This window comes from Monodelphis domestica, chromosome 8, assembly GCF_027887165.1.
Source record: "Monodelphis domestica isolate mMonDom1 chromosome 8, mMonDom1.pri, whole genome shotgun sequence".
Classification (NCBI taxonomy): Eukaryota; Metazoa; Chordata; class Mammalia; order Didelphimorphia; family Didelphidae; genus Monodelphis; species Monodelphis domestica.
In genome coordinates this window covers 193,515,530-193,537,685 of record NC_077234.1, presented here as the reverse complement: position 1 = coordinate 193,537,685, position 22,156 = coordinate 193,515,530, and the positions used below count along the sequence as shown (strand labels likewise).

General features: G+C 37.6%; 1 protein-coding gene across 2 annotated transcripts in view; it reads right to left on the bottom strand.

Annotated features, from left to right (window-relative positions):
• Positions 1–22,156, bottom strand: part of TGFBRAP1 (transforming growth factor beta receptor associated protein 1) — a 66,504-nt gene that overhangs the window by 14,477 nt on the left and 29,871 nt on the right. For both annotated transcript variants that reach the window (XM_007501180.3, XM_001364018.4), the window contains exons 5-9: positions 9,819–9,901; positions 6,844–7,185; positions 4,693–4,750; positions 3,857–4,000; positions 543–689 (exon numbers count right to left, since the gene is read on the bottom strand). In XM_007501180.3, the coding sequence (XP_007501242.2) occupies positions 543–689; positions 3,857–4,000; positions 4,693–4,750; positions 6,844–7,185; positions 9,819–9,901 (774 nt within the window). The remainder of the gene's footprint in view (positions 1–542; positions 690–3,856; positions 4,001–4,692; positions 4,751–6,843; positions 7,186–9,818; positions 9,902–22,156) is intronic.

Sequence of the window (22,156 nt, the reverse complement as noted above, 5' to 3'; positions counted from 1 at the left end):
AATATTAGGGGAAGAAATCTGATACTTGTAATGGAACTTTTTTAAAGTAGGAATTCACTTAGGCTCTGTGGAAGAATTCAAATAAAACCAACATGACAGTGATTGTTCTGGAAAAACCAAGAAAGCCAAACTATCCAGACTTACAGCATCCCTCAGCCCTTTCAAGGAAGTAGTAAGACAAAGATGAGGAAGGGAAAAAAAAAAGCTGAATGGAGGCAGAGTGAGCTCTGAGCCCATCAGACATATGCCTCAAGGTCTTCATGTCCCCCGGGCCTCTTGAAATCATCCAAACATCCCATTCAGTATTTATTGACTACCCATATGGCACACAAGATAGTTGGTACAATTTTACTCAGTGTGCTCTGTGAGAAATTCTGTAATCTACTCAGCCTCTTCCCACAATTACTGCGAAAGTATACCCTATACTTTTTTTAATGGAATCTTAGACTTGACAAGGACAACTGAGGTCATCCAATCCAGCTTCTTACCCAATGCATCAAGAACATCACAGAGAGAAGACTAAGAATTTTTGAAGCACTTACTTGCACCTTCCGGTCCACGACTAGATGTTCCAGGTACTTAATAATAGACTTAGGATATTTTTTAAGGCAGTTAATGATATCATCTGGGTTAAAGTTATTTTTTTGCTGCTCTTCCAAAGGTCTCTTGGTAAAAATCTGAACTCCAACCTGAAATAAGGTGAAATTTTAGATATTAAGATTTTCAAAGTCACCAGGCACTGTGTTAATGACTTTTTTACAAAGATTGCCTCATTTCATCCTCTCAACAATCCTGGGAGGTAGTTGCCATTAAAATCCCCATTTTACAGTTGAGGAAATTGAGGCAGTCAGAAGTAACTTGCCCCACAGGGTCAGATAGCTAAGCTAATAAATGCCTTATGGTCCAGTACGCTATCCCCTGTACCTCTGCCTCATTAAAAAATAAATGTTAGACAGAGAGAATGAAGTATTGACTTTATCATGGTTTTGACAATATGCAGAGTAACAACTTCGATCACTCCATGGATCACCTAGAAATGATAATGTCCTCTTTCTGAAAAGCACCTGAAAGATTATCAGAAAAAAAATTGAACATTCAATAGAACAAACTCTCTATTCTCTGCATCTAAGTTATCCATACAGATTTTTGAAGTTTTAAATGGCAATATATAGACTGGTTTCTGACAGCCACTTTCTTTCTTTCTCTTACCTTTCACCTTAGACTCAATCTATATTGTGTATTGGTTCCAAGGCAGAAGAGTGGTAAGGGCTAGGCAATGGGGGTTAAGTGACTTGCCCAGGGTCACAAAGCAAGGAAGTGTCTGATGTCACATTTGAACCCAGAACCTCCGAGCTCTAGGCCTGGCTCTCAATCCACTGAGCCAACTAGCTGCCACCCTGTCACCTTATTTCAAGAGAAACCTAATAACAAAGGTAATATAAAGAAAGTGAGGTGAGGGGCAAAAATCATAATGAAATGCAAAACCTCATAGAATCGTTTTTTAATTATTCACTCTTGGATTTTTTTATATCACTATCTTCCCCTGTTAGATAAAAGAGATGACTACTTAGAACTATTATTAGTCCTCATAATACCTCTAAGTATTTTCAATGTAGCAGGTTTTAAGCGATTTACACAAGACCATGAAAAGATGAGGAAATGGGATTTTGGATTTAAGAAAATGATATGGTTTAACATGGGAAAATACCAAAGAAATGTGTTGATATTGTTGAAAGCAAGACACATGAGTTTCAGGGAAGAGAGGACTCATTTGTTGCAAAAGTACTTTTCAAGTTTCCTCACTCGCTGACTAAATCTCTGCAGCTCCACGAGACCAAGGTTGACATTTTAAAATTGCTCATAGAATATAGTGTACAATGTTTCCAGTGCTATCAATGGCCATCAGCAACTTGCATATCTCTTTGAAAATAGCTTTACGGAGCCTGGGGGCTGAACTCTTAAGGTATGTGGCGCAACTGTTGCAAATTCTGCACTGAATCACCAAAAGGCATTGAAATCCAGGACAACCTGTCCAGATAAGAAGCTACTGGACTGCAGGCTCCATCCCCACAGCCCAATGTGAGCTTGGGGAATTTTGTGCTTTTCTTGAAGGGAAGACACATTTCCCTCACTTTTTGAACCAATGTCTGTTCTGCTTTTGGACTGTATTGAAAAGTCTTCTGCTGGTCTCCTGGCCTCGACTGTCCCTCTAACCCAATCGAGCCTCTATCCTCTTAGCTGTCAGAATGGTTTTCCTAAAGTAGGGCTCACCTCTTCCATCCATTATTTGATTCTCTCTGGCAGCTCTCTATTATCTCTAAAATCAAGTATGAAATCCTCGGTCATGTAATGCCCCTCACAACCCGGCCCTTTTTTTACCTTTCTCATTTCCTTATAGTGGATTCCCTACCTTGAACTTTATTATCCAGTTTCACCAGTCTACTTGTTTTCCTCGAATATGACATATCATCTCCCCAAAGCGCCTTTGCAGCAGCTGTTCCTGCCCCGCTTCCTCCTCCTGAAACACTCTGCTCCCCCCTCTGCCTGTTAGATACCTCCACCAGTCCAATCACACCCACGCAGTATTTTTTGATCCTCCTTGCTGCCTGTGTCTCCCCTCTGAGCCTCCCTTCCTTCTCCTGTCTCCCATGTTTTATGCAGTTACTTATATGGGAGCTCCTCCTCATGAGGCAGGATGGCACTCTTGCCTTTCTGTGTCAATCCAGTATTTCCCACCATGCCTAGTGCACACGAGTGCTCACTAAATGCTGGCTAATTGGCGAGCCCCCATCCTGCCATGACCACACTTCAATGCTGCCTGCTTTTCTCTCCTTTCTCTCCTGATTCTCTGTCTCTCCTCATCCCCTCACCAAGGCATCCCAGCCCCAAGCTCGGGTATGTGAGACTTAGTAACAGTAATAGGAATGGCAGGCAGCAAGGATGATGGATTCCAGGCGGTAGTGTACCTAGTATGCAGGACCAACACATTTCTGGCTCACCTAGCTGAAATTTCTTTCTCTCACACCCCCTCATTCAGGGGGTCAGGCAATGGAATATCATTCATTCCAATTTTGATCTAGCCCACTGGGGATAGGGAGAACATGACAGACTTTAACCTATAAGGTGACATTTAAAAAAAAGGCTTGTGTATGTCCACCTCCAAAAAAAGAACTGATAAACAGAAACAAGCAAGGCATTAAGTTTTATATATATGTATATGTTTTTGTCAAAGTAAACTTTTTTTAATGAAGGGAGGAGAGAGAGAAGGAGATAGTTGGGAATTTTAATGTAACAAACAAAAAAGTCTATTAAAAAGAAAATAAATAGGAAAATGTGCAAATTATCATTTGGTGAAGCAAAAAAAAGCCAGGGGGCAAGGGGGATTTTAAAGGGAAAGTCGGGGGTAGCTAGGTAGCTCAGTGAAATGAAAGTCAGGCCTAGAGATGGGAGGTTCTGGGTTCAAATCTGGCCATAGACACTTCCTAGCTGTGTGACTCTGGGCAAGTCACTTAACCCCCATTGACTAGCTCTTATCACTCTTCTGCCTTGGAACCAATACCCAGTATTGATTCCAAGATGGAAGGTAAGGGTTTAAAAAAAAAAAAATAAAATAAAATAAAGGGGAAGCTACAAAACATGATCTGGCTGTACTGTCCTTAAAGGAATGACTTGCCCCAAGAAATAAATCAGTTGCTCTGCTTACTTACCTAAATGCTTAAGTTAAAATTGGTAAAGGGAAAGTGTTAAGGGGGAATAAAGAAATTTATAAGTTAGAAAGTAGCTCAGAATTTTTTTCTCTAAAAATAATATTTTTTTTCTCTTGAACAAAAAAAGAGGCCATCTATGAAGCACGAACCTCTTCACTTTTCTGCAATACCCACTCAGCATATTTCCATACTAGTTCTTGGTCTAAGCAGTAGGTTAGGAAATCAACAATATATTCATAAAGGTCTGACCGAGTAGAGTCATGAATTTCTCCATTCACAATGTTCACCCATAACTAGAAGAAGGAAAAGAAATAGATTAATTAATTATACACCTCTGAATTAGCTCAAATAAGTTTAGGGCATTTTGTCTTTCATTTTTCTTTTTGAGTTTTATTTATTTTTGTGACATCACATCACTTCCCCAGCAATTCCTGTCCTCCCAACAGAACCTTTCCATATAATAAAGATGTACAGTTAAGCAAAACAAGACAGCATTTGCCATATCAGCACCCAGGGTCTACCGCTTCTCTAAAGGAAGCAGGGATTACCTATTTTCACCTCAACATCATCTATGAATATCTAATAGCACTGTTTATGTAGCTTCAGCCAAGGGGCTAAAGACTCCTCTCACAAAGTGTCCATATGCAGTATGTGACTTCAGTGACATTCAATGCTTTCATCACTCTTCACTGAGGCAATGCTACCACATATCAAACCAAGGAATAGTTTTGTTTTCTATTTCAATGTTCATTAGACCAATTATGAAATTTGTGTAATGTGTGAGGACTATTAGAAAGTTTGGGGCAATATTTCCTTAGGAATGGTCTTTCTAGCAAAAAAAAAAAACTGCACTTTTTTGGTTCTAGAAAAGCTTTGTAAATCAAGCTAAGACAACCAGTGTTTATATCAAAAACCTGATTTGATTTTTAAAACACACATGACTAAAGCAGTCCATACACTGCTACTCTAGGAAGGCTAAACAAACCTGCACTGCGGCTGCATCTTGACCATTATAATGATAAAGGAGTCCAAGTGCAAAATACCTGAAAGGAAAAATAAAAAGTGGTCAGCATAGAGCCTTCTCCATCCTACTCATAGAGCACTGAACTCTCTCTCTCTCTCTCTCTCTCTCTCTCTCTCTCTCTCTCTCTCTCTCTCTCTCTCTCTCTCTCTCTCTCTCTCTCTCTCTCTCTCTCTCTCTCTCTCTCTCTCTCTCCAACACATGCGCACACACACCATAGAGGTTATGTGGATGGATGCACTTCAATTTTCTACAGAAAATTATAGCCCAGGGTAGCCAATGATGAAAGGGTAGGGGGGATTAACATCATAAGATTCAAATCTGAGGTGTTGAAAAAAAAAAAAGAAAACTCAACCCTGATGAAATTTATATTTTAAATATAAAATCTCTTTCAGCATAAAATGTGTCACTACTAGCCCTGAAGTGCAGTGTTTCAAATAATTTTAAAAATACATTAATCACTCACCACTTCATAAACAGCCTCTCTTCTCTACAACTTCTAGTTGTAACTGGACATGACACATAGTAGATAGAGGACAGGCCTAAAAGCCAGGGAGACCTGAGTTCAAGTCCCACCTCTGACACATCCTGGCTGTGTGACCCTGGACAAGAGCAAAGGGGTCAGAAACTTGGGTTCCAGTCCCAGCTCTGCCAACTGTGTGGCTTTAGACAAGTCACTTAACCTCTGGAGGCCTCAGTTTCTTCATCTGTAATGAAAGCCTAAGGTTCCTTCCAAATTTAAAAAATTGCATAAATCTACAACAGATGGATAAAGCACTTGGTAAATGCTTTATGCCATGACATATGCTTGACTGTTAATTAGATTGTCTGCCATTCTGATCCAAGGCTTCAGGAATTTCTTTAAAATATTAATGATAAGCTGTGAAACCAATAATGTGGTAGGCATTCTTCTGAATGGAATTAGGTTTCCTCCTCAAACATTCACTATTAATGGCCAGGAAAAGGTCCTAAAATTTGAGCCACTCTTTCCTTGGGGAAGTTATGATACACAAAGGAAATGTCCGGCTCTTCCCTGAAGGGAGAAGGGGGGCATCTTTCAGAATTATTCTGGATTCCTGGTCCTATAAAGCACTAAAGTGTATTTTCTTAATATAATTATGTTACACAGATTCCATCATATTTTCTTAACATAGTTATATCATCAGTAATACTTTAATACTTATAGTAATACTTTAATACTTATAGAACCACTTGAAGAGGAGCATTTCATTAATAAGTTAGACACTAAAAATTCTGATGCTAAAATATGCTAAACTGATTCTAGGGGAATGGAAGAATAAATAATGCTACCTTAATCTAGTTATTATTCAATACTTTCTTCCAGAGATTAAAAAGGTAACTTTTACTGAGGTTGAAACACTTAACCAACAAGAAATGGACCTGAATTCAGATTTTTAGAAGCTTCTCCTTTTCCCTGCCAGCACTCTAAGCTGAGTTATCATTCACTGAAGAAAACCATTAGTTTTTAATAAAATGTCAATGTGCCTTCTTTCGTCTTTATAAATTTACAGATTTAAGCATGAAAGTAAAGGAGAAATACAAGAATTATTTTACTCAGAGCTGTTTAATGGTGACTGATGTTGATAAACCTTAACGCACTGACAATTTTGATAGTACTAATCAGAGATCCTTTGATGTTAGAATTGAATCTGAAGACCAACATCACAGCATTAGAATTTGACCTAGGCTTTGAGTGAGTATACATATTTTCTGCTATCATCCTGACTTAAAAGAATTATTCATTTAATGTGTATCCCTTGGAAGTCTCCAATTTTAGGATATGCCATCCAGGTTTAATTTCTAGATTGGGGTTCTTAACCTTTTTTTGTGACATGAATCCCTCTGACAATCTGGTGAAGCCCATGGACCCCTTTCCAGAATGTTTTAAAATAAATAGAATTGCAGAAACCAATAAACTGAGTTATCAAAATAAAAATTAAAAAATTCCATGGACCCCAGGTTACAAACCAATGTTCTAGTCAGCAGCCCTTACCAACCGTATCTTTCAGGAATGAAGGATTTGGGATTCGGCTCTCAATGGAAGGTGGCTAGTACATGCATCACCGCTATCCCATCTTGGAAAGAATGACTCACTTTTTGTGTTTCTCGAGCCACGCCACACTGTCTGTTAAAAGGCAGAAGTTCTCTGTGACTAGAAGGTCCAGCAAGCTTTCATGATCTGCTTCTGCATACAATTTGAGCAACGCAGTATCAATATCTTCTTTATAACCATTTGCCACTTCTGTGCTACGGACCTCATTTAAGTAGCTCATAAGGAATCTTTTGCACTTGGTCATCTTCTCCTGGTCCCCTTGGGTCAGCTGATTCAGGTCTGCATACTCGTGCAGAGGGGGGTGAGACCGTGTGAATGAAGAAGTAGTAGGCAACAGGAAGGGATACAGAGATATCAGCTCCCGGACATCAAGCTGGCCGCTTCTGCAATTACAGTGTCAAACTAAATGAAGCAAAAAAGAAAGAAAGAGTACACATAGGCACACAAAAACAACACTAAGGTTGTGTGCAAGCATACACACATTTCTGGTCTTGGGGACATTCTTTTAAAAAAAAAAGGCTGATTTATTTGTAAGAATAACTTGGCATGAACCCAAATCAACCTGGGCATGTTTCTATATATATACTTATACATTCAGAAGTTAAAACTAATAAAGGAGGAAAGAAAGGGATGATGAATTTTTAAAAAGCCTAAATCAATGTCTGAGCAACTTGCTTAAATGAGGAAGACACAGTAATCTTTAGAATATCTGATTGAAAGAAGCAACTTTCATAGGGCATTTATTTCAGCCCTCAATCTAACCAAATAAAAATCCCCTATTATAGTGAATGATTAGCATTTACATAACATTTTAAGGTTTAGAAAGCACTTTTTATATGGTATCTCATTTGATCTACTCATAAAATTTTCATAAGTAGTTTCTCAAAAGGCTATACATTTTTGAACCATTTTTTAAAGAGAAATGCAAGAAGAGAGTTCAACCTTAAATATAGACTACACTTATATAAAGAGAATTATGGAAGCATGGGGGACCAGACTATGAGGCAGCATGATTTCTATTTCATATTTTGGTTTGTAATTGCTTACCAAATAAAATATAAACTCTTGATTTAGCCTGGCAATCAAGATCTTCCCATAATCTATCTCCAATTTGCCTTTTCAATCTTACCATAAATAATTCTTCACCCATTTGTGGTCCATTTTAACTGGAGTATTGACCATTCACTGATTATTATCATGCATGCATATTATTGCTTATGTACCTTTAACCCTGTCACTCCAATATTTAGAATGGTCACCTTCCACATCCTTACCTTTTGGAATTCTTTTTTTTTTTTAAGGGTAACTTTGGTCCTATTCTGTCCCATGAAGCTATTCTATACCTGACTCTCTGGTGAAAGTCATCTCTTCTTCCCTGAATTTCTCATACCACTTTCTTTGCACTTCTAGGCATCTATATTATAACTTGTATTACAGTTAGCTATGTGTTTGTCATATTTCTCCTATTAGACTAGAGGTAAAAACTATATCTTATCTCACTTTAGTATATTCAGGCTCTAGAATAGGACACTGAACATAGTAGATATTTAACAAATGGTGAATTGAAATTAAATTTGGCCAAAGAGCACTATAGAATCTCAAGAATCTCAAGTAGGAATGAGTAAGATTCAGGGTTTTTTTTTTAATCCTTATCTTCTGTCTCAGAATCAATACTGTATATTAGTTCCAAGACAGAAGAGTAGTAAGGGCTAGGCAATGGGGGTTAAGTGACCTGCCCAGGGTCACACAGTTAGAAAGTGACTGAGGCCAGATTTGAACCCAAGACTTCCCATCTCTAGGTCTGGCTCTCAATCTACTAAGCCACCCAGCTGTGGAGGCACCATGGTTTAACCGAGAGAGCACAAATGTGGGAGTTAGAAAGTCCTGGCTTTGAATCTTGCCTTAGACACTTATCTTAGACACTCCTGAAATAATAAAAGTGGTGTTAAGAGAGAGTATTCTGGATTCAGGAGACCCTGGTTCAAGCCCCACTTTTGCCCCTTACAACTATACTTCATTGATCCTCTCTCAATGGGGATAATTATAACAATAATAGTATTACCTATTTGGAGGATCAATGTGAGGTACTAACTTGAAAGTGCTATATAAGTGTGAATTTAGAGGATCATGGATTTAGAGCTAGAAGGGATCTCAGACACTTTCTGCAGATGAGGAAACTAAGCCATAGAGAACTTAAATGACAACATAAAATCACAAAGATAATTAAGTAGTAAGTGTCAGGATTATAATTCAAGACCTCTGATTTCAAGTCCAGGACATTCTTCACTATCAAGAACATGTAGTCATTGTTTTTCCAGAAACTTTTTATCTACTATAAGAATTATGAAGATCAATCATCCTTTTGATTTTTTTTGACAGATTAAGCAATCTCAAAACCCTCAACTTTCCCTTCACAAAAATTGCTTTTCTAATTTCACTTTAAGTAAAAGTTAAAAATAGTTGGAGAGTAAGGAACTTTAAGTCAAATGATCAGCATTTATTCGGAAGCAATAATCAACATTTCTATTTGAAGCACAAGATCCAATGGTATTACCAAAGTCATACCTAGCACGGGGTCAGTGGCACTCCACCCGAGACTGCTACAAGTCAGGGATGAATTTGGTGGACATGCTTTCCCCTCTGACAGCTCTGTCTATCTACAAGGGTCACAAGTTCTTTTACCAGCCATGTTCCATCCCCTCATACCCTGCCCTTCACCGTACCTGGTTGGACTGCCTTTTGAAGTGCTAGGACTGAGGACTCATGCCTAGTATGCCCAGGAATAGCAGTGATTACAGGGCATGTGCTGACCTCCCAAGTAGAGACTTCAGGATCTTGACTTCCCCTCAACTGAATTTGCTCTAGGGGCCAGAATTCCTAGTTACAACTTTGGTTCTTATTTGCCCTACAGCATCATATTCTAGAAAGATCTTTTGATCCTAAAGGGCACAACCTACTTTTTTTTTTTCAGAAGAATCAATGTGATGATAGCTTTAACATCAATATTCCAATTTACCTGAAGAGTTCTTTAGCTTCTAGGAACTGAAGCTGTGCAAACTGTATAAAACCTGCCTGCTGCAGGATTCTTCTGTACATTACCTACAAGGAAAGAGACAATTTGCATTTCTAAGAGAGAAGAAAACATCATTCAATACCTCAAAAGATTTAGGATTTCACTAGTGTGAGAATTTTCCTCTACCAATATATGTCAGAAATGTCCCCTTTCTTTGTAGATAGTCTTAAAAGTTGCTATGATTAAAAAAAAGAAGAAAAAAATCATCAAAATGGCCAGCCTTTGAGTGGTAAGTCTCCCCAGGATTAGCCAGGCTAGTCTTCAAATGACAAACACACAGTCTGCTGCCAGGTCCATAATCAAAGCTCTTCTTAAGTGGTAAGGCCTGCTGGAGTTTTTGCTCTACTACTGACATTAAAGTCAAGAACCCAAGGCTATTGCTACAATGTGACAATGTTTTAGGATTTAGACTTTAGTCTTTTTGGATAAGATCATAACTATGATAACCTTTCCAATGTGTTCTTTGACTTCAGTCCCTCCTTCCAATCTATACAGATTAAATTTCCTAAAAGGATCACTTTTATTATATTATTTCCTCATTTGATAAGACTATATATGTAAGACTATATAACTATAATATCCTTAGTGCTTATCAAGATTTCACTTTTCATTTTGGTATATAAGTACCTTTCCCAACAGAATTTACATTATTGTTTGTCTCATTTCTCTCCCACTATTCCCAACAGGCCAGCCTCCTTATAGTCCCCATGTGTGCCCTGCTTACTCCATACCTTTAAAAAAAAAAAAGACCTGTCTTAGAATCAATACTGGGTATTGGTTTCAAGGCAGAAGAGTGGTAAGGGCTAGGAAATGGGGGTTAAGTGACTTGCCCAGGGTCACAAAGCTAGGGAGTGTCTGAGGTCAAATTTGAACCCAGGACCTCCCATCTCTGGGCTTGGCTCTCAATCCACTGAGCCACCCAGCTGCCCCTTCCATGCCTTTTTTCAGATTGTTTTCTGTAGCTGAGTTGTACTCTCCACAGATCCTAATCTTACACTTTCTTCAAGACCCACCTCTTTCCAGTGCCCAAAGGAACCAAGTTATCCTCTATCTACAATTGTCTTTCCCTTTCCTTCCTTGTAACTTTCTGAATTCTATTTATGTACAGACTTTAATAGAACAACTTGAACCTGTGTATGTGCTGCCTTGAATTGTTCTCTTATTGTTTTGCATGTGTGTCTGTCTATCTCTAGTTTTGACTACTGTAAGCCCTCTGAAAATAGGAACCACCTCCTACTTCTCCATCTCCTGCTGCCAAAGGGGCTTAAGTAGAGGCTTAAGAAATTTGAATAACCCCTCTACAATCTATAAAAGGATTTTCAACTATTTTCTTATTCATAAGTAGTACTATAGAAAGAAGTAAAATATAACTCAATTATTATCTATATCAGGATACAGATATGAACAAAATTATCAAGAGATTTCAAGTAATCATACTTAATGACAATTTTTTTTTTCCAGGCTGGTTCTCCCTATGTCACTCAGACTAGAAGTTTAATGGGCTGACCACTCGTGAGCTAAACTATCACTGATTGGTGTGGGAACACTGGCCTGCTCAGGTTCTCCCTTCCTTAGGATACTTTATCACCTTCATCCAGCTGAATCTCAGAACTCCTCTGCTTAAGCAAACCACCAGTATCAGCCTTCCCAACTGCAAGAATTATAGGCATGAATCAGTTACTACCCCAGTTTAATAACTAATCTTAAAACAACTATATCATTAGGACTGAATATAGCCTCAGAGGCCTGACACCTTACGTTAAGCTTAAAGGTAATTGTATTCCTGCTAGGGAAAACAGAAATTGAGACTTAAGCCATACCACTAGTTTAGCTCTGACATTAGATATAGGATTTCTCTTTTTTATAATTAATGTTTTAACTAGTTAGCACTTTCCTTCCTACTTCTCCTCTATCTCTCTACTTCTACCCTCCAACACAAGGCAAAACAAACAAACATAAAAAGCAACCCTTATAACAAATGTAGGGAAGCAAAACAAATTCCAACCCTGGCTATGTTAAAAAAAAAAAATCTATGCCTTATTCTAGTTGCAGTATTTAATAGACTCAAAAATTTAGAGCTGGGTAGTATCCTTATCAGTCCAAATTCATTTTATAGAAAAGGAAAGCAAAGCCCAGAAAACTGCCAAAATTACACAGTTAGTAGTAAAAAGATTTAAACCCAGTACTTCTGACTCAAAATTCAATGTTCCTTCTATTTTGCCTCTACTCCATTTGGAATCACTTATCTCTAACAAAGGATCATAAAAATCTCAGAATAATTGCCCTTGAAGGAATGTTAGAGACCATCTAGAATAGCCTTTTTTCTTGACAGATGAGCAAAGTGAGACCCCCAAAGAGCCACATGTTCTTGGAAGAAAAGCTGGTACCTAAGGTTTATAGTCTAATGTTCCTTTCAGATCTAAAATGATGAATAACCTTGAAAGGTAAATATTTTGTGATAAAAGAAAGAAAATTATAACCTGAATATTTTTAATCTATTTGTAATATATTCATTCAACTGTTTTTACTATTCTCTCAAGCACTTTTGTGGGAATGCACAATTTACACATAAGCTCATGACTGTATTACATGTATGATATATATATACATTTGAAAGGCTATCCCAAAACTCTAGTGCAGTTTAAATCTTTACTAAAACTTAGAATATTGCATTTGGGATGCCTGTGTATTAGGCACTAGAATGCTATTTTCTGTTTGATTCTACTTCATTTTCAGAGAAAAGAAATCCTTTTCCAACTAAGAGTTACAAGTGTCAGGATAAATGATGAGAAAAAATTTTAAAAGCACACTTTCAATTAGAAATTAAGAGCCAAAGATGATATAATAGCTTCAGAAGAGAAGGGTGGCTTCAGGCAACAACCACACGATGGCAGCAAAAGATAAGAAAATAAGTAAGGGTAGCTGTCACTACACAATCATTAAGTTTCTGAGAAGTTGGATATGAATCAGAAATCATAAACAAAAAGCCTTCCAGAGTTTCCTCTCCTTCCCTCTTTTGCCACAAGATCAGAAGAAGGAAGTGGCCCTTCTTGCCAAAACTAAACCCATCACTTATGTTTTTGATCAAGTCCATCCCTCTTTTGGAAGATTAACACATATTCACTGATCATTTCTACTTTGTGATGAGACCTTGAGAAAGTCATTCCATTAGAGAAGGCCTTAGTTTCACCTCATTTCTCAAAATGAGGCAACTGCACAAGATGATCTCTAAGGTTCCTTCTGACTCTAATTGCCATGACATTTCAACTTACTTTCTGTATCAGAAGAGTTTTCTTTATTTAAAAAAGGAGCAGTCTTCTTCCATTAAGTTATTACACAGAATTTTTTCCTTCTTATGACATAAACACATATGTAGAATTTGCTAAAATGAAGGGCAATTTTTTAAAAGAGAAAAATAGGAACTCCTAGTCAAATTCCTTCAGAACAAAATGGACACAGAAACAAAAACATTTCAAGATCCAAAATGAATATCATAGGCCCATAAATTTGAAGTATGATGGGACTTTAAAGCAGTCTAGTCCAAATATCTTATTTTTAAAATGAGAAAGAGGACTTCTGGGTAAGCATAGCAGCAGTCTAGACGTGGGACGCTTCCTCTCCCCAGCACCCACCGAAATAGACTACCTCAAAAGAACATAAAAACAATTTTCAGAAGAATGGATGAACTCTATAGTAGGGCGCAGCATTGAAGGCACATGAGGTTTGGGCATTTCCACACTATAAGAGCGTGAAAAAGCTCCCACTTAAAAGTGAGCCAATCTACCCTTCCCCACCCAACCTACAGAGCCAGAGTCAGGGCCAGAGCACACCAGAATCAGCCAGAGTAAGTGAGGGGCCCCTCTAGAGTGAGCAAGGGGCACTTCTAGAATCTTGGGAGCTGACTAGGACCACCAGGGACCTACCCCGGAGGGTAGTTACATGGGAGATCCCGGAGCGCTGGGGAGCGAGTGTAGACCATGGGTGCTCTCACGAACAGTGGAGGCTGCAGAGATTCGAGAGGTTGCCTGAGGCAAAAACCTTGCTCCTAAACTCCATAAACATAGAACCTGCCCATCTCACTCAGATTTCTGACTAAAAAGGGAAGGAAAAACCACCACAGGCATGGCTAATTGTGCCCAGGACCAAGAAACACCCTCCAAGAAAAACAGGAAGAAGGCATTGACCCTGGCAAATTTTTATGGAGGGAAAACCCAGGCTACAGAGGAAATAGAGGAAGAAATTCAAACAAAGTCAAAAATTTCAAAAAAAAATGGAAATTGTCCACAAGCTCTGGAAGAATTCAAATTGGAGCTTATCAAAAAGATGGAAGCCTTCTGGCAACAAAAGTGGGAAATAATTCAAAGAGAAAACAACAGTCTAAAGGACAAGAACTCCTAATTGGAGAAACAGCTAGAAGCCACAAAAAGCAGGATAGACCAAACTGAAAAGGAAAACCAGTCTGGTTTTCCAAACTGGTCTTTAAAGACCAGAATTAGGCAACTGGAAGCCAATGATCTTGTAAAACAGCAAGAATTAATAAAGCAAAGACAAAAGACTGACAAAATAGAAGAAAACATAAAGTATGTCACTGACAAGGTGACAGATCAGTAAAACAGAGGAAGGAGACACAATTTGAGAATCATTGGTCTACCTGAAAAGCCAGAAATAAATAGAAATCTTGATATCATAATACAAGAAATCATCCAAGAAAACTGCCCTGATGTTCTTGAACAAGGGGGCAAAATAGACACTGAAAGAGTTCATAGAACACCCTCTACACTAAATCCCCAAAAGACAACTCCCAGGAATATAATTGCTAAATTCCAGAACTTTCAAGCTAAGGAGAACATTCTATAAGAAGCCAAAAAGAGACAATTTAGATACCAAGGAGCACCAATCAGGAACACACAAGACCTGGCAGTGTCCACACTAAAGGACTGCAAGGCCTGGAACATGATATTCAGAAAGGCAAGAGAACTGGGTCTTCAACCAAGAATCACCTATCCATCAAAACTGACTATATACTTCCAGGGAAAAGTATGGGCATTCAGCAAAATAGATTTCCAAGTATTTTTAAAGAAAAGACCAGAACTACGTGGAAAGTTTGATATCTAAACACAAAGATCAAGAGAAACATGTTTTCGTGAAATATGAAAGAGAGGGAAAAGGAGAAAAATGTTTTTTTTATTCAAACTTTCTTCTTTAAGGGCTATAAATAGATCAAATTATATATTAATATATGGGAAAATGTTATTTGTAACTCAAAAATTGTATTCATTATTATAATAATTAGAAGAATCACTCATAGGAAAGGATTGGGGCATTAAGGGCTATAAGATGATATTAAAAAAAAAGAAAAAGGGGGGGATTGATGATGGTACCAAGATATACTTGAAGAAATAAAATAAATAGAATAATCTTTTTCACACAAAGATACACATGGGAAGGGGAGGGGAAGAATAATCTTATGAGAAGAAGAGGAAGAAAGTGCTAATAGGTAATATTTAAACCTTAGTCTCAGTGAAATCAATTCCGAGAGGGGAGAGCATCTAGATTCATTGGGATCTTGAATTCTATCTTATCCTACAGGGTAAGGGAGAAGGGGAAAATAAGGGGTGAGGGGGAAGGGAGTACAAAAAGGGAGGGAAGAAGAAGGGGGAGGGAACTTAACAGACCCTTAAAAAAAACAAGAAGGGAACAAAAAGGGAGGGACCAGAAAGGGAAGCATATCAAGGGAGGGGATTAGGGGGACTGATTAAAAGTAAACCACTGGTTTAAAAGGATATAGAAAAAGAAGAAAGGACAGAACTAGGAGAATATATCAAAATGCTAGGGAATTCACAAGTGACAATCATAACTTTGAACGTGAATAGGATGGACTCACCCAAAAACATAGACAAGGGGGCAGCTGGGTAGCTCAGTAGATTGAGAGCCAGGCCTAGAGACGGGAAGTCCTAGGTTCAAATCTGGCCTCAGACACTTCCCAGCTGTATGACCCTGGGCAAGTCACTTGACCCCCATTGCCTAGCCCTTACCACTCTTCTGGCTTGGAGCCAATACACAGTATTGACTCCAAGACGGAAGGTAAGGTTAAAAAAAAAACATAGACAAATAGGAGAGTGGATTAGAATCCAAAATTCTACCATATGTTGTCTACAAGAAATACACCACAGGTGGGTAGATATTCACAAGGTCAGAATTAAAGGTTGGAGCAAGACCTATTGAGCCTCAACTGATAGAAAAAAGGCAGGAGTTGTAATCATGATACCTGAAAGAGCCAAAGTAAAAATAGACCTGATTAAAAGGGATAGGGAAGATAAATTCATCCTGATAAAAGGGAGTATAGACAATGAGGAAATATCACTAATCAACATGTATGCACCAAATTTCTAATGAAGAAACTAGTAGAATTGAAGGAGGAAATACATAGTAAAACTATACTAGTGGGAGACCTAAACCTACCACTATCAAATTTAGATAAATCAAATTAAAAAATAAATAAGAAACAGATAAAAGAGGTGAATGAAATCTTAGAAAAATTAGAGTTCAAAGATATGTGGAGAAAAATAAATAGGGACAAAAAGGAATACACCTTCTTTTCAGCAGCACATGGTATATTCACAAAGATTGACCATATACTAGGTCTTAAAAACATGGCATACAAATGCAGAAAAGCAGAAATAATAAATGCAACCTTTTCAGATCATAAGGCAATAGAAATAATGATCAGTAAGGGTACATAGAGAGCCAAATCAAAAATTAGTTGGAAATTAAATAATATGATTCTCCAAAATCAGATAGAAAACAAATCATAGAAACAATTAATAATTTCATTGAAGAAAATGACAATGATGAGACATCCTTTCAAACTTTATGGGATGCAGCCAAAGCAGTACTCAGGAGAAAATTTATATCCTTGAGTTCATATATTAACCAATTAGGCAGGGCAGAGATCAATGAATTGGACATCAAACAAAATTAACCCCCCCCAAAACCAAATTATAGATCCTAAAAATTAAGGGAGAAATTAATAAAATTAAAAGTGATAGAACTATTGAACTAATAAATAAGACTAGAAGCTGGTATTTTCAAAAAACAAACAAAATAGACAAAACACTGGTCAATCTAATTAAAAAAAGAAAAGAAGAAAACCAAATCAATAGTATCATACACTAAAAGGGAGGACTCGCCTCCAATGAAGAGGAAATTAAGGCAATCATTAAAAACTATTTTGCCCAATTATATGGCAATAAATATGCCAATCTAGGTGATATGGATGAATATATACAAAAATATAAATTGCCTAGATTAACAGAAGAAGAAATAAAATTCTTAAATAATCCCATATGTAAACCTTAAAATTTCTTAGACTTATGAATGTTGGAAATTTCCCCATTTCCAACATTAGGGAGGGAGGGTCCTTCTCCTCCCTACCTAAGACTACTTTAGGACAGAAGCCTTTTGCTAAACAATGGAAAGGGCTTTGACCTATGCTTAAGCATAGAACAGGAAGTTCTTTGAGTCATGATTGATTTTAGAATTGATACAATAGAGATACTTGGAATGACAGAACCAGGTCTTGGAACTTCCAATCTCCACCCTACTCAGGGTAACAGGATTTAGGAAGGGCTGCAGCAAAATGATCAAGATTTAATTATTTGAGAATATGACCTTCAACAGACATGTGAAAAGCCACAGACCTCTGGGCGGTCCTGGGTTAAGCTAGAGCCACCACTGGCACAGGGAAGACATGGACAGTGATTGGTAGATGTGAGAACTGAGGGGAGGGAACTGAGATGGTTTCCTTAAAGATAGAGGGGTCTGAGGACTGAGAGGTGGTTGGAAAGGTTTTGCTCTGAGAGGCTGTGCTCTGAGAAGCTTGCTCTGAAGGAAGCTGGAGGTGGAGGCCCCTGAGACTGTTTCTCCATTTTGGTCACGTGAGTGATAGGGACTGATCTCTTTTCTTTGCCTCAGTTATCTAACGGCTTGGGCCTTTTGGCCCAGCCTAAACAGAGGGGGTATTTAAGCCCTATTCCCTTCTCTCCTCTCCCTCTCCCTCTCCCTCTCCCTCTCTCTCTCTCTCTCTCTCTCTCTCTCTCTCTCTCTCTCTCTCTCTCTCTCTCACCTTTCTTCCTCCTGTTTGTAATTAAACTCCATAAAAGGTTGACTGCTGACTTGAGTTTTCATTTAGGAATTACATAGCTGAATTCCTTGGCGACTTTAAATTAATATATATCAGTCTTTTAAAGTGATTTCCATGTCACACATATCTGAGAAAGAAATTGAACAGGCCATCAAGGAACTCCCTAAGAAAAAATCCCCAGGGCCTGATGGATTCACCAGGGAATTCTATCAAACATTCAAAGAACAGCTAATCCCAATACTATATAAACTATTTGACATAATAAGCAAAGAGGGAGTTCTACCAAATTCCTTTTATGAACCAAATATGGTACTGATTCCAAAGCCAGGCAGGTCAAAAACTGAGAAAGAAAACTACAGACCAATCTCCTTAATGAACATAGATGCAAAAATCTTAAATAGGATACTAGCAAAAAGACTCCAGCAAGTCATCAGGAGGGTTATTCACTATGATCAGGTAGGATTTATACCAGGAATGCAAGGATGGTTCAATATTAGGAAAACCATCCAAATAATTGACCATATCAACAAGCAAACCAACAAAATATCACATGATTATCTCAATAGACACAGAAAAAGCCTTTGACAAAATACAACACTCATTCCTATTGAAAACACTAGAAAGTACAGGAATAGAAGAGTCTTTCCTAAAAATAGTAAACAGTATCTATTTAAAACCATCAGCCAACATCATATGCAATGGGAATAAACTAGATGCATTCCCAATAAAATCAGGAGTGAAACAAGGATACCCATTATCACCTCTATTATTTACCATTGCACTAGAAACACTAGCAGTAGCAATTAGAGAAGAAAAAGGAATTGAAGGTATTAAAATTGGCAATCAGGAGACCAAGGTATACTCTTTGTGGATGATATGATGGTCTACTTAAAGAATCCTAGAGAATCAACTAAAAAGCTAATGGAAATAATCAACAACTTTAACAAAGTTGCAGGATACAAAATAAGCCCACATAAGTCATCAGCTTTTCTATATATCTCCAACACATCTCAGCAGCAGGAATTAGAAAGAGAAATTTCATTCAAAATCACTCTATACAATATAAAATATTTGGGAATCTATCTGCCAAGACAAACACAGGAACTATATGTACACAACTACAAAACAGTTTCCACACAACTAAAACTAGATCTAAGCAATTGGAAAAACATTAACTGCTCATGGGTAGGATGAGCTAACATAATAAAAATGACCATCCTACCCAAACTTATCTATTTATTTAGTGCCATACCCATCGAACTTCCAAAAAAAAATTTTAGTGAACTAGAAAAAACCATAACAAAATTCATTTGGAAGAACAAAAGATCAAAGATATCCAGGGAAATAATGAAAAAAAAATATAAAGGAAGGTGGCCTTGTGGTCTCAAATCTCAAACTATACTATAAAGCAGTGGTCATCAAAACAATTTGGTACTGGCTAAGAGACAGAAAGGAAGATCAGACTTGGGGTAAGTGACCTCAGCAAGACAGTCTATGACAAGCCCAAAGATCCCAGCTTTTGGGACCAAAATCCACCATTTGATAGAAACTGCTGGGAAAACTGAAAGACAGTTTAGGAGAGATTAGGCTTGGATCAACACCTCACACCCTACACCAAGATAAACTCAGAATGGGTGAATGACTTGAACATAAAGAAGGAAACTATAAGCAAATTAGGTGAACACAGAATAGTATACATGTCAGACCTTTGGGAAGGGAAAGATTTTAAAACCAAGCAAGACTTAGAGTCACAAAATGTAAAATAAATAATTTTGACTACATCAAATTAAAAAGTTATTATATAAACAAAAACCAATGTAACCAAAATCAGAAGGGAAGTAACAAACTGGGAAACAATTTTCATAACAAAAACCTCTGACAAAGGTCTAATTACTCAAATTTATTAGGAGCTAAACCAATTGCACAAAAAAATCAAGCTGTTCTCTAATTGATAAATGGGCAAGGGACATGAATAGGCAATTTTCAGTCAAAGAAATCAAAACTATTAATAAGCACATGAAAAATTGTTCTGAATCTCTAATAATCAGAGATATGCAAATCAAAACAACTCTGAGATACCACATCACACCTAGCAGATTGGCTAACATGACAGCAATGGAAAGTAATGAATGTTGGAGGGGGTGTGGCAAAGTTGGGACATTAGTGCATTACTAGTGGAGTTGTGAATTGATTCAACCATTCTGGAGGGCAATTTGGAACTATGCCCAAAGGGCACTAAAAGATTGTCTCCCCTTTGAAAATCCAGCCATGCCACTGCTGGGTTTGTACCCCAAAGAGATAATAAGGAAAAAGACTTGTACAAGAATATTCATAGCTGCGCACTTTGTGGTGGTAAACAATTGGAAAATGAGGGGATGCCCTCCGATTGGGGAATGGCTGAACAAACAGTGGTATATGTTGGTGATGGAATACTATTGTGCTCAAAGGAATAATGAACTGGAGGAATTTTATATGAACTGGAACGACCTGACCTCCAGGAAGTGATGCAGAGTGAGAGGAGCAGAACCAGGAAAACACTGTACACAGAGACTGATACACTGTGGTACAATTGAATGTAATGGACTTCTCCATTAGTGGCAATGCAGTGATCCTGAACAATCTGCAGGGATCTATGAGAAAAACCACTATCCACATTCATAAGAAAAACTGTAGGAGTAAAATCACCAAAGAAAAAGAACTGCTTAATGACATGGGTTGAAGGGGATATGATTGGGGATATAGACTCTAAATGAACATCCTAGTGCAAACACCAACAACATGGAAATGGGTTCTGATCAAGGACAGATGTAATACCCAGTGGAATTGCGTGTCGGCTATGGGAGCGGTGGGGGGAGAATAGGGAGGAATAGAAAATGATCTTTGTATCCAAGGAATAATGTTTGAAATTGACCAAATTTTTTAAAATGTCAAAAATAAAAGTAAAAAATAAAAATGAGAAAGAAAAGGCCTGAAGAGATGAAGGGATTAGCCACAGGTACTATAGAAGTTGTTTTTTTTTTTTTAAATTCAGGTCCTTTGATTTCTGAAGCCTGACACCGTAATATTTTATTTTTGTAACTTTGGGTTATGCTATCATGAAAAAATGACACTGCTGTTTACCAATTCTCCCCCCTCCCCCAACATCCTATGACTTTCTGTTCTGGCTTCTTCGCAGCTCCAAGAAATCCCTCTAATATCCTTTTAAAATGAAACATCAGAAGTTCCAACTAAACACTGAGACAATGATTTTATGTTCCAGTTTCTTGCTGTATCTTCTCTATTTCTGAAGTAAACAAAACAAAGGCAGGAAAAGCTGATGAGTGAATGCCAGCATATCAACCTCCTTGACCCCTTCCTGTTTCTCTCTGTTCTACCTTTTCTTCGTTTTGCTTTTCCTAACATTAAGGTAAAAGAGGAAATTCTTACTCAGAGGGTTTCTGAGCTTGAAAGGACTTTTTGAGATTTGGTTTCCCCGTTCATTTAATAGATTGAGGAAAGGTGATTTTTTTTTTAAACCCTTACCTTCTGTTTTAGTATTACTTCTAAGACAGTGGGGCAGGGCAAATCAGAGTTGAGACATGCCCAGGGACACACAATTAGGAAGTATCTGAGGCCACATTTGAACCCAGGTCCTCCTGATGATTCCAGGAGTGTTGTTCTATCCACTCTGATACCTAGCAGCCCTAAAGAAGTGATTTCTAATGAAATCTTGCTACTAAGTATTCCCAAGGTTTTCCTAAGGAATTTGTCTGAGATACACTGTTATTTTTAAGTCACACTTTATGAGTAAAGTAACATATTTACCTACCCTGAGGGATGCAGTCCATCAGAGTGTCAATAAAGATAACAGTACATTAGCATTAATGTTCATTTTCCTTTTAACTATCGTTACAAATATTTCAAAATTCTGGTTAAAGAAAAAAAAAAGCTTTAGAACCCAGAGATCCCAAAGGAAAAAAGAATGGCAAAGGGAATTTTATCTTCTAGTCTGTCACTTTTTTCTTTTTGTAATTCTTATATTTACACATACCCAGAAACACACACACTCTCTTGATCTAGCATTTTGTATTCTCAAGTAGCACTATTTTCTCTAATGTACCACTATAATAATTTTGTGTATATTTTATGTAGATTTATA